The following is a 15,534-nucleotide window of genomic DNA, read 5'->3' as shown; positions in this document are numbered from 1 at the left end:
TATTTTTTTATTTTACAAGATCTACTTTAAAGATAGATATTCGTTACTCAGAATTAATAGCCACCCACCAGCCAATCAGAAAATAATATTTCTTCTCTCTGGGTGATAACATCTGGATATCTCTACATGTTCCAAAACATCTGAGAAATCTGACAAGTTTCACATCTGCAATCCTGCCCAGACATATTCTCAGGCGTTTCTACTTCCTCTTTTTCTCACGCTCCCATTCTTTAGACAGTGTCTCTGTGTTTTGGTTTAGAAGAGTTCTGCTTTTAAAAAATAGGCTTTATACCTATTATAACAATTGGGTTCTATGGAACTATTTATTTGTTTCTTATTGGCCGAGAGACGTTCTGGAACTATTTATTTGTTTATTGGCCGAGAGACTTTGCACAGCTAATAATAAATAACTCCGCGAACACGATACAATTAGAAGATTCTATAACGCTTTGACACAATGTAGCAATAACCGTTAAAGGAACCATATGTAAGATTGTGGCCAAAATTGGTACTGCAATCACTTTCAAATTACTGTACTGTACTGTACTGTGTATCCCCTCTCCCTCCCCCCTGACTCGAGGTTGCCAACCCAGATGCCAAAACACTACTGACTTTGTGATTAGTAAATAGGTGGAGGGTGGCGCATCAGGCCAAAACACAACATGACATGACAAAACACAACATCAACATCAGTTGAGGGCTGCAACTTCACTTTTTAAATGACAATATCCTGGCCAGACTACTGTTGTCAGTGATATAAGTATTTGTAATGAACATGATTTCTTAATGTCTAGTGACATATCAGGGCCATTTTATGATTAATTGAAATACATTTCTTACTATGCCGTCCTCGATATGTCTATATGGCTAATATCCTGACGGCCAGCTAAACTCTTTCCCCACACCAAGACTCTGAAGATTAATTCTAGTTCCACAGGTTTATTGGAGTTCGAGAAAAGGTGAAACTGCAACATACAAAAAGGCAAGGACAAATTAGCGCCATGCCATTCAACCTCGATTACACATGAATAAAGGCTTTACAAACATACAATCACTTTAAAAATGAAGAATACCTCTACACAATATCAAAAAACAAAGTATACATACCGACGATGCTATTCCAGACACAAGATGTTGAGAGATGCGATTGGATATGCATGAATCTAACACACTGAACAAATCGCTAAAAATGCACTTTGAGTTGTTTGAGTGTTTACTTCCTAACTACGGGTCAAGACATAGGACATTTACAACAACGCGATCTCGCGTGAACATGACCAAAATAGAAACACATTAGGAATCTCCGTTGACAATTAAAAGTAAAGCATATTTAACTTCTTAAACTTAACTGAATGACATTTTCCTACTCGTAACAAAACACTTACATACGGTTCCTTTAAATTAAAAATTAAATTAAAGTTCTCATAATTAAAAAAAAGCTAGTAGTCTTGGCAATTGGAAAAAAAAAATCTATTTCCCTAAAATAACTTTTGAGTTAATATATAAAATGTTGGATGACGAGGAGGAATAGACAGTCAAAAGGAGGAGGAGAGTGCATCTTCATCCAGGTGCATCCATCAGCGCAGACAAATTGGACTGTATCAAAAAGAGCCGGCATGAAAGCAACACTGTTAAGCAAACGTCATGGACTATTAACTGTTTTAACTCCAGTATATAAAAACAATAATGAGAAATGAGGAAAATAAGGTGGATTTGTGACAGTGTTGTGAAGAACATTTTTGTCATCTTTTCCTAACAGTGGCCTAACAGCAGCACAGTTAAATATTAGCTTTTTTAATCTCAACATTATACTCTCTTATTTACCATACTGTGCCTTACATGGCCTAGAACACATTACAACTGTACAGTATGTGCATCAAGACATTCCAGCACAATCTGGTCTCGCGTGTTGGTATAGCAGGCCCCAAAAGGGTTGTTTTTGTCTTCATCGCGTAGACTCACAAATCTTTATTGGAATGAGTTGTGACATTTCCGATGTAGGATAGAAAGAGACTGCCATGTTATCTTCCTTGCTTCATCCTACTTGGTGTTGGCATATAAGGGTCCCATTTGAACCTAAACAAAATTACCAATGTACACATACACACAATAAGCATTGTTACCAAATGGTTACAAATAACTATTTATTAAAGGGGAAATCCAGTGTTAAATGGGTTTTAGATATGTTAAGTATGACCATAATCTAGGGTCATGGATGAGGGGTGACCCCATCCAGACCAGAAGCATTCCAAGCTTAGCCAGTTTTTAACTATTCTTCCATAGTTAACCGTCTCTGCTCGATAAGTCTACTGTATCAACGGAGGGAGGACTGTGGGCGTGAGTATTCACAAAGGGCGGTGTGTCGCGCATGGGGAAAGAAGCTGGTGATGTTACTATACCTCTAAGCAATCTCCCGGGTCTTTTATTATCTTGGCTGCACATAGACTAGTAAGAATCATCCACAAGACTGACAGTGCAAACCGGTATACTGTCAAGGCAGCCATTTGCAAATAAGCAGAGGGACACCTGACAAAAGCTTCATGTATCAGGGTTGTGACTCTGCTATTGTTAAACAGGCAGAAGGCGGGCTTTCATGAGAACTAATGAGGAACTAAATTATGTGCCACTTCACTAGGATCTCTCAAACGCAGGAACCAAAGTACTCTGTTATACTACTTCCACTCTGACTGTGATTGATAGTCTACTTCCAAAGCAAAACAACATTGTTCTCTGTGTTGGCTACTTCTCATCATTCTTTGATTTTTTTCTTGAAACATTTACTGTAATAAAACCATCCAATGTAGCTGATGAACAATGATTTAATGTTAGACATTTCTCAATATATTAACTTCCAGTTGTTATCCGTTTTTTACTTTTATTTAGATGAGATCATTTTTGAAGTCTGTCCAGATTGAATATAGTTTTATGAGTGATTATGTTTCATCATCGGTTCATATTTATTAATTAGACTAGCTATCCTTGCTAACAGGGGAAATGGTAAACCCAGATATGTTGTATTGTAAGTACAAATTAAGCTATAAATGCATCACCGGTAAGTAACAGTCTACTACTACTATACTATAAGAGCACTGCTATTGAGCACTGACATCATAAAACCCTTCAGTTATCAAGCAGAATGGAGGATTTCTAGAGAACCAATCAGGAACAAAAAGAATGTGCCACTTTGGAACTTCTCAGACTTGCCATTTAGAAACTATGACTATTTTACTGTAATTTAAGTAAGTATAAGTAAGTATATATACTCTTTTGATCCCGTGAGGGAAAATTTGGTGTCTGCATTTATCCCAATCCGTGAATTAGTGAAACGCACTCAGCACACAGTGAACACACAGTGAGGTGAAGCACACACTAATCCCGGCGCAGTGAGCTGCCTGCATCAACAGCGGCGCTCGGAGCAGTGAGGGGTTAGGTGCCTTGCTCAAGGGCACTTCAGCCGTGCTGGTCGGGGTTCGAACTGGCAACCCTCCGGTTACAAGTCCGAAGCGCTAACCAGTAGGCCACAACTGCCCCAATTTTCAGTCATTCCTAACTTTCCTAATCAACTCATATAATGAAGTCACCTTTCAACAGCTCTCTGAAAGTCAATCAGTTTGTGAAAACTGGTTAAACGGGTTACAAGTCCGAAGCGCTAATCAGTAGGCCACAACTGCCCCAATTTTCAGTCATTCCTAACTTTCCTAATCAACTCATATAATGAAGTCACCTTTCAACAGCTCTCTGAAAGTCAATCAGTTTGTGAAAACTTCATTGAACATCACCTTACTTTACTCTATTACAATAGCGTGCATAAATATGTTATTCATTATGGTTTGCTTAATTCTTCTCACTAAACCATTGGATGAACAATGTGCCTCATTCTCCTCTGCATCTGTGACCTGAATTAACTTGTGCCTGCATGTTCAGATGTCATGTACTGTAGTCCAAGGCAAAGCTGATCTGTGCATGCTTTGACCAACGTTTCATTTTTAGGTATGGAATGCAAATTCATTATTTTTGGGGTGCTATTACGTTAGAATTTAACTCCAAAATTTCAAAGTCAGATTACTATGATCACAATTTCACGCTGATGTTTATTGGGAACTCTCTGTTTTAAATCTATTCATCCATGTTAAAGGTTGTATCAGCGAAAGCAGGGTACTGTCACTTCTGTTGATGTTCAAACAAAACAGAGAGCTAGCTCGCTACTCCCTCCCCCATCCCTCCCGTGCAGTTGAAACTCTCCTAACGCGCATCTCGTCGGTTATTGGTTGGAACACTTTATTTTGCCTCTGAGTGGTTGCCAACACTTGTTGGTAGCAATTGTTTTCGTGTACAGATCTCAGATCCTAGGCTGCCTACAGAGCGTTTTTTTGACGGCCTGCTTATGGGGCAGGCAGCTAGCAGATTTTTAGGAAAGATTAGATGAGTGTGATAATTTATGTTTGGCCCTTTTTTGGGCCTGAAATCGCTGCTACAACCTTTATTCTGTATAGATAATACTTTATCTACGTGTTTTGGTGTTGCACCAGGGCTGTAGTCACCATAGACATTGCCAATATTCAGATGTGATCCCCCCCAATATTCGGACATAGAAAAATAAAGAAAGAAAAAAACGCTAGGCTACTACAGGAAACCAACCAGTCCCACCATCTGAAATGCAATCAAACGTAAATAACGCACAAATTAGTGAGCTATTGATGGTTTCAGAGAGAGTAGCCTACACTGTGAGTGGTTTGTCCTGGTGGTTTTGGTTTTTCGTTAGAGGCGTGTGCTATCAAAAGCTTCCTGCACCCTACTGCGGTGCGGGCTATCAACAATATCGCAAAATATACCGGTACAATTCTCACAAAACTTGTTGGAAAGGTGTAGCACTGTAAGGAAACCCCATTCATTTTTGAAGCTGATCAGACTCAATGAACCGGTTTATAAGTCTCTTAGAAATGGTTATTGCATCTTGCATGTCACATTTAGATGTGCACTCAATCGCGCATCCATGCAGGCAAAACATAGCACTCAAATGTGGCGACGGCACAAAAGTTGAAAAAACTTTTACAATGGCGGTGATAGCCTACAGTTAATGTGAATCGCGGAAAGGAATTTCCACCTCCATTCACCAAATAAAGGTTGTGTTTCTACATGTTAACACAAAACGTAATTTCTGTCAGAAACCAGCCTATAATGCATAGGGTAACTTGAGGTGAGTCAGACAGAAGAGGGACCTGTCTTAGTAGCCTATCTTGAATCCCATCCCTTTCAAACTACCTTAAAATTGTGCGATTAGCCACCAGAATAATAAAATCAAAATACAAAATATGATTGGGCTATAGGTCCAAACCTATGAGTAAGCATTCAGTGTAATATAGAGGTTATCAAAGATACTCTAGTTTGTATTTTCTTTTAAAATATATATTTAGGAGACAAATGGAGTCATACCACAGGTCTATGTCCAGGGATGGATTATTGAATGGACCTACTGGGCCCAAGAGGTAAGTGGGCCCTGAAGCCTAAGACTGTGTGAAGTTGCTTCTCCGCCCTTCTCTTCTATTTCCACAAAACTCACAAGTCATCATAATATAAAGGGTCATTTTTAAAAAAAAAAATCTTCCGGGGGAGTATGCCCCCAGGCCCCCCTATCTTAACTGGGGAGGGTTTTTTTGCATCTATGCTCAGGGGTTCATAATCCATCCGTGCCTATGTCCGTCAAAAGTTTGGTATATCCTAATTGACTTAACTAATGACTTGTTTGTGATTTTAATAATATTTTTGCATGGCAGGAAATGTATTGAAATTATGTTGGAAACTGTTAACAGTGTGGATATGTATAAGCCTGGGCAGTAACAGAAATCAGTCATTAGCAGGAATTTACATAGAGTCTTGCATTTTGTATTGTACTGAATTATACTATTGTATGTCCACATTTCAAAAGGACTGACCCATTACTAGTCTACCTCAACCTCTTCTTACAACAAATAAGGCATCAGTGTAAAATTTCCCTTTCAGTCTTGCAAATAATCATGGCAAAAACAAACAGTGAAAAAAAAGCATCATTTTAGATGGCAGGTGGTTTTTGCAGATTTATGGAAGTCTTTTGAATGAGGTATTAATCAGTTCAAAAAGAGATCAACACAATTACACCCTTAGATCCACACCTATCATCAACCTCTCTCTGAACTATGTAAGTTCTATAGTTCGGCAAGATTAATATGTTTAGCATGTGTAAAAGTTAGTACAAATTTCAGTTCCTAGCAATAATGGCTTTTCTGAGACGAGCCCAGAACCGGATATTGCTTAGAGCGTTTCCCTTCCACTTGAGGTAGGTGTTCTTTTTCAGATACTTATGAAGTCCAAACAGTCTCCTTATTTTCTTATCTTCCACATCTTCCAAGATGATGATGATGATGCTGGCATTTCGCCTGAAGACAAGCCAGGATTGTGCCAGTTCAAACTCAAACTGACACCAGGAGCTGTCTAGGAAGTGCTGAGACACCACCACAATGACTTTCCGGCTACCCATGATGCCTTCATCCACTATATTGGAGGTAATCGACTTTCCTGCTTGGAAATCTCGCTCATGCAGGCAAAGCTGAATTGGAGGATGTCCTTTCTCAAGGTTTTCCACAAGCTCATCCAACACCCAGGCTTCATCCTTGCTTGAGTAGATCACAAAGGCATCATAGGAGCATTCTTGTTGTCTAGACATTCTGTAGCCTCTTAGCAATATGAAGCAGTAATGTATATAGAACTGGTACTTATACAACAATGCAGACAATAGGAGTACAATTACAGCTGCAAATAAGGATGCAATTATTATCACTCTGTTCGTGTGAACACAGTGTGTGGGGTCAAAGTAAATCACTCTGGAGTTCATGGATGAGGATTTGCATGACATTAGTTGAGGATCTTTTAGAACTGACTGATGATTAATGATCCAGGAAATAAATACAATCTGAGAACAGGAACATTCTATGGGATTGGAGGACAAATCAAATACCAATATATCCGCAGGGAGATTCTGAAGAATGTTTGGAGAGATGCTGGCTATGTGGTTATTATCTGCATGCAAAGACTTTAGTTTTGATAAACTAAGACCTGTGAGAAAGTCCATTGTGGTCAGTTTGTTCCCACTAATAATCAAATGTTTTAAATAATGTAGATCCTGGAATGAAGTCAAGGGTATGTCTTCAATGGCACAATTTGAAATGTCAAGGAGCTCCAAAACTGTGAGATTTAAAAATAATTGGCCAAAAATGCCTTTTGCAAAGCTGTTGCCAGCAATTTTCAATTCGTTCAGTCCACTCAAACCATAAAAAAACCCTTTGCTTTTAAAGGTAATTTTTGAGTTGGAAAGGTTGAGAGTTTTTAAACTCTTAAGGTTTTGCATAACAGCTGAATCATGTTCAACTTCTACTTCTGTGCCATGAAGATCCAATATTTCTAGAGATGGCTGATTTAAAAGACCAAAGACCCTAATTTTAACCTTTGCATTCTCACTCAGATTTAGATACCTGAGTTTAGGGACGCCAATAAATTCATCATCGCAGCAATTCATTATGAAATTATTATGACTTAGATCAATGTAGTCTAGACTAGGCAAATCAGCAAAGCTTTTAAATTCTGGGGGCCGTAGATTGTTACTGATGACCAGTTTCTTTAAATTGTATTGATGAGATAGAAGAAGGTCTGGTAGTCTGGCTATTTTTCCTTTAACAACAACAATCTCTTTAAGGTTTGGAAAATACACATGTTCCCTGTTAACTATTCCAACTTTGGTCAGAACAATTTTTGTAGAATTTCTCATGCAAAGAAGGATGTGACTAGGTAGGTTGAAATAGTAGGACTGACGAAAATATATCTCCTCGAAATTTATGAAACAAAGGCTGTCCAAAGAATCTGGATTAATTTGGATCCTTCCTGCCTCTGTGAAATGTCCTATTTTCAACTTCTTCACATTCAATCCACTAAGACCTCCAAGAGCTTCTCTTGCAGTTGTGAATGAGATTGTGTCAAGGAGATTGATCTCTCCCAGATAAAGGCCATTAAATGCTCCAGATTCTATGAAGGATATTGCGTTTCTGGACAATATTAAAGTTAAATTTCTACTCATCTGACGCAAAACAGAAGTGTGAACAGCTCTGATGACAGATATGTTGTTTGTATGAAGGTCCAGTATTGAGAAGTCCTTGAAACTAACAGCATACGTTGGAAGGGCCAAAGAAAATAATCTGTTTGTTCCAACTTTTAATTCCTTTAGGCTTGTTAAATTCTGTAAATTAAGACTGTCCATGGAGAGCAGATCGATGTTGACTAGAACAAGCATGTGTATTTTTTCCAAAACATTAATGCTGCTTCTTCCAAAATATTTCACTGGATTTCCAGTGAGAATCAATACAGACAAATTCCTTACATTAAAGAACGCCTCATTGTCAATGTGTTGGATGTGACATCTGTTTGAAAAAGAGACACAAAACCATAGGACAGTGTCACATAATCTTCACATTGTGCATATTGTCCTTACAGTGTCAGTTTAGATAATCATATCTATAAATTAAGTAAAACAATAAACCCTTCCTTTTACCTTGTGAGATCAAGATGTTGTAGTAATGGTAATCTCGGGAACATGTGTCTCTGCAGTGTTGTGAGGTAATTAAAACTGAAGTCCAAATGTTGTGTGGAGGGAGGGATACTGGTTGGTATGTAGCTCAGGTTTCTCCTGAAGCATGAGTATTGGAGACTGGGGATGACCTGAAAACAAGAGTGTTTTTAAAGTTAATGCATACGCAGAACTAACACAAAATTAGACATATTATACAAACTGAATGATACATTACTATACCTCCAAGCATGCCTCAGTATCCTCATTCATTTTCACTGCCCATACAGTAAAAATCATCCACATGATTGGGAGTGTACTTCTGTGTGCACGCAGAGATGTCATTTTAGATAAACTGACAAACTTCATAAAAGCCTTCATTTATTTGCACAATACAGGGCATTGTGTAGGTTTTCCTGAAATAACAATGAGGAACAAAAAACACATGTCGCTGATTGCGTAACTTCTCAGACATGAGAACAAAGGCTATGAGTATATTACGCTAATGAGATAGACTTAAACTTTGATCATAAGAGGGCAGTGTTGCAATACGACCCTATAGGAAAATATCCATCTCACAACTGAGATGAAGGACCACAGGCTCTATCTGTATATATACAGTTGCACTTTCAAAAAGAGGAATAAAAAAATTATTTGTGAATGAATAATGTATTGTAAATAAATAAATGTTCTTTCTTAAAATACAGGGGCTCATAAGTATACCCCTATGTTAAATTCCCATAGAGGCAGGCAGATTTTTGTTTTTAAAAGGCCAGTTATTTCATGGATCCAGAATGCATCCTGATAAAGTTCCCTTGGCCTCTGGAATTAAAATAGCCCCACATCATCATATACCCTTCACCATACCTAGAGATTGGCATGGTTTTATTTCAATTACCCTATTAGCTTTGATTTGCATTGAGAGATGAGCTTGTGGAAATTAGCCCATGCCAGTCGTGATATATGGTGTGTGATGATGTGGGACTATTTTAATTCCAAAGGCCAAGGGAACTTTATCAGAATGCATAGTATCCTGGGTCCATGAAATAACTGGCCTTTAAAGATAAAAATCTGCCTGCCTCTATGGGAATTTAACATAGGGGTATGTATACTTATGAGCTACTATGTCTTTATGCAAATTCTGGAATGTGAACTAGTGAAACATTATTCCTTCACAAAGAAAATTGGTGTCCTTAAAGGTTGGATTTTTACTAATGTTTTTAATTAAGGCAGGGCTTTAAAATCAATTTCCAAAAGATGATTTTGTATTTCTTAGTCAACTTTAGCATGGGTGGCCAAACTTTCTCATATGACTGTATAAGCAGGATGAGTAATGTAAAAAAAAAATCCTGGTAAACACTTTCTTTCTAAAGAAAGAAATCATCAACATTATAATGGGTTATCATCTGGACACCTACAAGTTCCAAAACTCTCACAAAGTAAAAACCTGCCAAGTTTCATATGGTCATCTACAATCCCTGTCCCTGGCCGTCCTGCCGAGTCATACCAGGCGGTTCTCTGATACTACTACTACTACTACTGTCTGATACTTCCCCCTTTCTCACGCTCCCCCTTTGCTATAGCTACAGTATAAGTCCATGTCTCTCTGTGTTTTGATCTAGTGCAGTTCTGCTTTTCAATATTCAACAGCACCACAATGATTTGGCCAATATACCGATTTCATATCCTATCAGTAAGATATCTTTATTTTCTGTCCTCTGTAGAACAGTCCTCTGAAGAACCTCCTGAAGAACCTCCTCCTCCACTTGGTTTCCGTCCTCTTCCGCGTCCTCTTCCCTCATAGGCTAAGTGTCCCTCATAGGCTAAGTCCTCCAGTGCCTCTGCATGTGGAATGAAAAGAAGCAGTGGGTTTGATAGTAAAGGTAATAAACATTTGGACTTTAGCTGACAGCAATGTGTGTAAAATTTGAAATATATGCATGAATAGAAGAATTAAAAAATAAATCAGAATAACACATAACAATTCTGGAGGTCGTGGAGTAACTAAAAGAACCAACAATTCTCTCGCTCTCTATCTCTGTCTCTCTCTCTCTCTCTCTCACCTGCTGGGGCACCGGATAGTTCAGACAGGACAACACCATCATCAGCAGATGATTGCCCAACCAGTTCACCAACCACCAGAAAGAGCTGAGAAAGTCAATTTAGTTGACATTATTCTGTTAGTATCAACTTAGTATCTGACTTGTATCAATATATACACAAGTTTACAAATGTACAAGTTTGTTTGCTCATTTCTGTATAGACAAAACAACTCAGTGTGTTGTCTCTGTAAACTGCACACAGACATAGCGGGAAGTACAGTAGAACTGAAAGAGATTTGTGCACATTCACATAGCTCTAGTTGAAAACCCAAAAGAAAGACTTCATGCTTAAGTTGTTACAATGAAAAATAGGTCGTCTATGGACATTCTAAAATGACTTACCACAATGACCAGAAAGAGTTTGTGTGTCATGTTGTAGATATGTTTCACAAAAACAGCCAGTGATCACAGATCACTTTAAAAAGCTATAAAGAGAAACTATCATTATCAAACATAATGTCTCTGTCAGTGATTGCTCAAGCAAATATGCAATGACTACACACAAATTGTTTGCAACGTTCAATGGCTTGAAGGCCAAGATGAATGGATATGTTATGTACTTACCTCCTAATTCAACAACACAAGCAACTTTTACAGCTCAGTGATGTTTGATATGACCATGATGGGCTGGTGCTCTCTGTATAAATACGGAGTTAGAGTGGGTAGATCTGTGAATCTTAGGTTTGTGTCTTCATTCAAAAGGAGGGTCTATGTCACTGCAATCAACATACCATAAATAGAGTTTAGCTTGTTAAAGGTGCATTCAGGGATTTATACTCAATTTCAAGCCCACAATTTTTTTGTCACATTCAGCAATCATCTCCTCACGACCGCTAGCTACCCACTCCGTGAGTAAACCTGATCTCTGTAGACAGCCCAGGCTCCGAAAACTGGAAACAAAAAAAGTGTCCCCCAAACAAAAACGAAACCCTACTGTATGTAGGGGTGATCTACCTCTCTCTGGCGTGTTTTGTTTGGTCCTTGGTTCAAATATTTTTTTATCAAAAGTGTCTGCTAATAAATTTAAATAAAAACACAAAACAAACAAATGTGACTTCCTGCGAAATCCCTGACTGAAGTGTTATGGTCATTCTGAAATAACAGACCATGGGGGTATTCCACAAAGCAGGTTTACTGGGTATGTCAATGTAGAGTAAGCTTTAAACCTGGGATTTCAGTTTCAAAATTATCAGGCTATGTAAGTCACTATAGTAACATAACATAGGCTCTGAACTTATCTGGGTATGTTAACCCAGAGTAAGCGGTAAACCTGGGATTTCAGTTACAAAACATTAAAAAATGATCAGGCTATGTAAGTAACTATGGTAACATAGGCTTTGAACTTAGAGGGGGTAGGTTTTGTTAAGGTAGGGGGTAGGTTTTGTTCAGGTTATGTTCGGTTATTTTAGTCCACGTTCAGCCAGGCCACTGTTTTCATACTTGTCTTGACGAAGGTCCAAAAATATTGATTGACAAAGAAGCAAAAATAATCTGTGCTATTCACTGTAAGCGAGTGATAAGACATGATATCCTTTCTTTTCCAAACAAGTTTTTGCGAGATCGCTACCGTTTTTCAGCGGAATCCTTACATTTCCATCCCTACATTTCTAACGTTACGCATCGTGGATCAATTAGAATAGAATAGAATAAAATAAATCTTTAATGTAGCTTGCCTACAACATGGCGAGCATTTGTCTTTGGCTCAGCAGACATACAGATGGACATACAGACACATTGAATATATCATTATCAGATGCTCATACTTAAGTGAGGTTTATTAGAAACAGCTGACCTAGGTCATTGTAGCGCTTTGGGTTGCACTCTGTGCATACAAAAAATGTGCTTTATAAATAAAGTGACTTGACATGACTATTTGAAAGAGTAATTCAAATGGTGCATGTGTGTATGGTTTTGTTGCAATAATTACATTTTTAGAAAGGACTTTTGAGTTTCGATTGCAGCGTTTCAGTTTGGCATGTGAGTTGTTTATCTCCAAGTCTTATTTGGTTGTGAGTTTTTGACATAATGAATCAAATTCTGCAAAAAGTGCATAAGAAATAGGCGAAAACGGCAAGGTTAGAACCGGCCCTGATGGTAAGGGAGAGCGTGAGAAAAGAGGAAGTATCAGACAATAAGCCTATCAGAGAACCTCCTGGCAATATGACTCAGCAGGACAGGAATTGCCGATGACCTTCAGGACTTGTAGTGATGTGCTGAGGATAACCCCTTTATCATGTTTTGTTTATGTATGTGTTCTCGACCACTATGCACCTCTAGAGAAGCACTGAGGAAGTGCAGTCACATGGACCATTGGTGCTGTTTCCCAGTGTGTCTAAAGATGGGACAAAGTCCACCAGTGTGACTTACCCAGTAACACTGAGCTTCGACCCTTCTTTCTGCTACAACTTTACAGTCCAGTGTAGAATTTTATTTGAATATATGTCTGTAGTCTTGATTGATTTGATCAATAGATTTGAGTGATGGTAAAGGACTTGAAATCCTGAATGGACCATTTTGTTTCTCTTTATCATCTCTCTTTATTAGTAGAAGAAGATGTAACACTTGGTCCCAATATGAGTGGGTGACGTCCATAACAAGGCCCGGAAAGATAGAGAGAGAGAGAGAGAGAGAGAGAGAGAGAGAGAGAGATAGAGAGACAGAGAAAGAGAGAGAGAGAGAGATTTTGGTATAGCGGTATAGCAAAAAACCCATGACAATAAGTGCAGTGTTGAATCGGACATCACTCAATCTTTCAACTGCAATTAGTGTTTAATTCAACAAACATGTTCTCTCTTAGTAGCAAATTGGAGGATGCAGAGGGAGGCAAGAGAAAGCTAGAGGGAGACGAGGCTAAAAGAACATGCTCAGAGTTTAGTGGGTCTGTGTTGTTTGGAGGTGAAATCAGAAACTGACAGAAAGTATGGGAAACTAGAGAGCATAGGGGAAAGAGAGCGCTCTAGTTCATAAGAGTAATTTCACAGCCAGCCTGTCCTCTCCTGCATGCTAATCCTACTCCTCTTTGGACTGCAAGTCTTTCCTCAGCACACCCTCATTCTCATACACACACACACACACACACACACACAGACACACGCACACGCCAGAACCGTGTGAGCGGGACACAGACACAGGATTATAGCCCTTAGCTGGTTCAAGTTATGCTGATTTCAATGGCTGAGGTGCTGTTTACTTTAGGCTACTACTTTTGCTCCTAATCTGCCTTTGAAAATGGAATGATTCCTAAACAGGTGACCTTTGTGCTTACAGACAACAGATTCAATCAACTAGGCCAGTGCTTATTCACCTCAATTCTGTGACCATCCTGTGATGGAGCTCTGCTGAGGATTCTGTCTTGGTACAATGCTCTCCTCTCGTTGTCACAAAAATAACAACACTGTGCCCTACACAAAATGTGTAATGTGGTAACATTGAGCATTTAAGAATTTTAAAACTGTTAGACAGACATGGAACAAATGTTGATATGTTGTTTGATCTCCCTCCTCAAAAAAATGGCAAAAAAGAAAGTTTATCATCACAAATGATCACAAATCTTTGCTTGAAGATACTTGCTAAGGGCACAGTTGTACAGTTTATTTTATTATTACACCAATACTTTAATGCAGAAACAATGGAAAGGAGAGCTCAACTTTAGGCCTCACATTAGAATGAAGCTCCATTTTTGTTAAATATGTTAAATAGTGCTTTTAATGTTTTAGAGGTTTATAATTCAACACTAATTACAGTACATACTGACATGTCAACATGTCCCCAAACTGAATCACATTGAGGCAAGAGGGTGAAATAAGATGACATCATGTTAAGAATTTTATACATGACCGACAATTCAGGTATCAGTTCCCTTTGTCCCTCAAGTTCCGCAGTGGCAGGAAAGCTGACATTCCTTTTCAACCGTGGTATAGCCCTAGTAAATCAAAGAAGCCATAACACAATGTAGAAATTCCAATTTTTGTCAGTTGGGTGCCCATTCGTCTCTAAGGTGGTACCAAATTCGTCCAGAAAAAAAAGGGCATGCTCCTACAACATTGCATAGTTCTGGGCGTACACTGGCAATGTCAGAGACCCCATTCTCTTTATTGTGAGTGTGAGTCCTATGGAATGATGAGGAAACAGGCCACAGTTTGCCACTGTGTTGCTTCACCTCTTCTTTTAACAGCATTCTGTAAATGTTTGGGAACTGAGGAAGCCAGTTGCTGGAGATTTGAGAATTAAATAATAAAAAAAGAAATGTTGCATGTCATCACTTTGTTTCATGGTTTTCAATAATCATTATATTATGATCACTATGACAATAATATTTAAGATCAAGTAAAACCATTGTTTTTCTAAACAAAAGTTGAATGAGAGACAAGTCATTCTGACATTTGATTGGAGCTTACATATTTTCATATTCTTGCTGAGGTCCACTCAGTTGAATCTAAGTTTATTAACATACACAGTATATACAACGGTGGATGTAAGAATGATTCTGACGTTGTTACAGTAACTGAGTAACATTTGATCACAAGCAAAATGCTTTACAGTGAAGTACATATTACTTAACCACTGTGTCCAAAATGTCACGATTATTAAATGTCTTTCTCATATACAAAACAAAACAAATCTATTTACTCGGTTAAACACGCACACACATGAAATATAGGAGATCTGACTGAGAGAGGTTGAGGCATAGTGTGAGAAAAGCAGAAGTGTCAGCCTGGGAGAATACATATGATATCACTTTGGGGAATTGTAAGTGGCCCCTCATCTGTGAATTGGCAAAAATGTCATGGGAACACACAGGGTAATGGAAGTCACACTCCCCATACCTGCCCCCTGCTCTTT

General features: G+C 38.5%; 1 protein-coding gene and 1 long non-coding RNA gene across 2 annotated transcripts; both read right to left on the bottom strand.

Moving 5' to 3' along the window:
- Nucleotides 1–5,902: 5,902 nt before the first annotated feature.
- LOC121685868 (toll-like receptor 4) lies at nt 5,903–8,872 on the bottom strand. Its single transcript, XM_042066706.1, has 3 exons — nt 8,834–8,872; nt 8,576–8,742; nt 5,903–8,444 (listed from the first exon to the last, which is right to left on the bottom strand). Exons 1-3 carry the CDS (start codon nt 8,861–8,863, stop codon nt 6,236–6,238), a joined length of 2,406 nt encoding a protein of 801 aa, XP_041922640.1. The 5' UTR covers nt 8,864–8,872; the 3' UTR covers nt 5,903–6,235.
- A 1,442-nt stretch (nt 8,873–10,314) lies between these two features.
- Nucleotides 10,315–11,404, bottom strand: LOC121685892. The gene is made up of 4 exons (XR_006023464.1): nt 11,257–11,404; nt 11,035–11,117; nt 10,654–10,738; nt 10,315–10,431 (listed from the first exon to the last, which is right to left on the bottom strand). It is a non-coding gene; the product is annotated as an uncharacterized LOC121685892 (long non-coding RNA).
- Between the last annotated feature and the right edge of the window lie 4,130 nt (nt 11,405–15,534).

This window comes from Alosa sapidissima, chromosome 16 (genome assembly GCF_018492685.1).
Source record: "Alosa sapidissima isolate fAloSap1 chromosome 16, fAloSap1.pri, whole genome shotgun sequence".
Classification (NCBI taxonomy): Eukaryota; Metazoa; Chordata; class Actinopteri; order Clupeiformes; family Clupeidae; genus Alosa; species Alosa sapidissima.
This window is presented reverse-complemented; position numbering and strand designations above follow the sequence as displayed.

Coding starts and splice junctions, on each gene's coding strand:
- LOC121685868 (XM_042066706.1), bottom strand. CDS start 8,863: ATGAATGAGGATACTGAGGCATGCTTGGAG. Junction 8,743..8,833: donor ATACTGAGGCATGCTTGGAG/GTATAGTAATGT, acceptor TCTTGTTTTCAG/GTCATCCCCAGTCTCCAATA. Junction 8,445..8,575: donor CAACATCTTGATCTCACAAG/GTAAAAGGAAGG, acceptor TTTTTCAAACAG/ATGTCACATCCAACACATTG.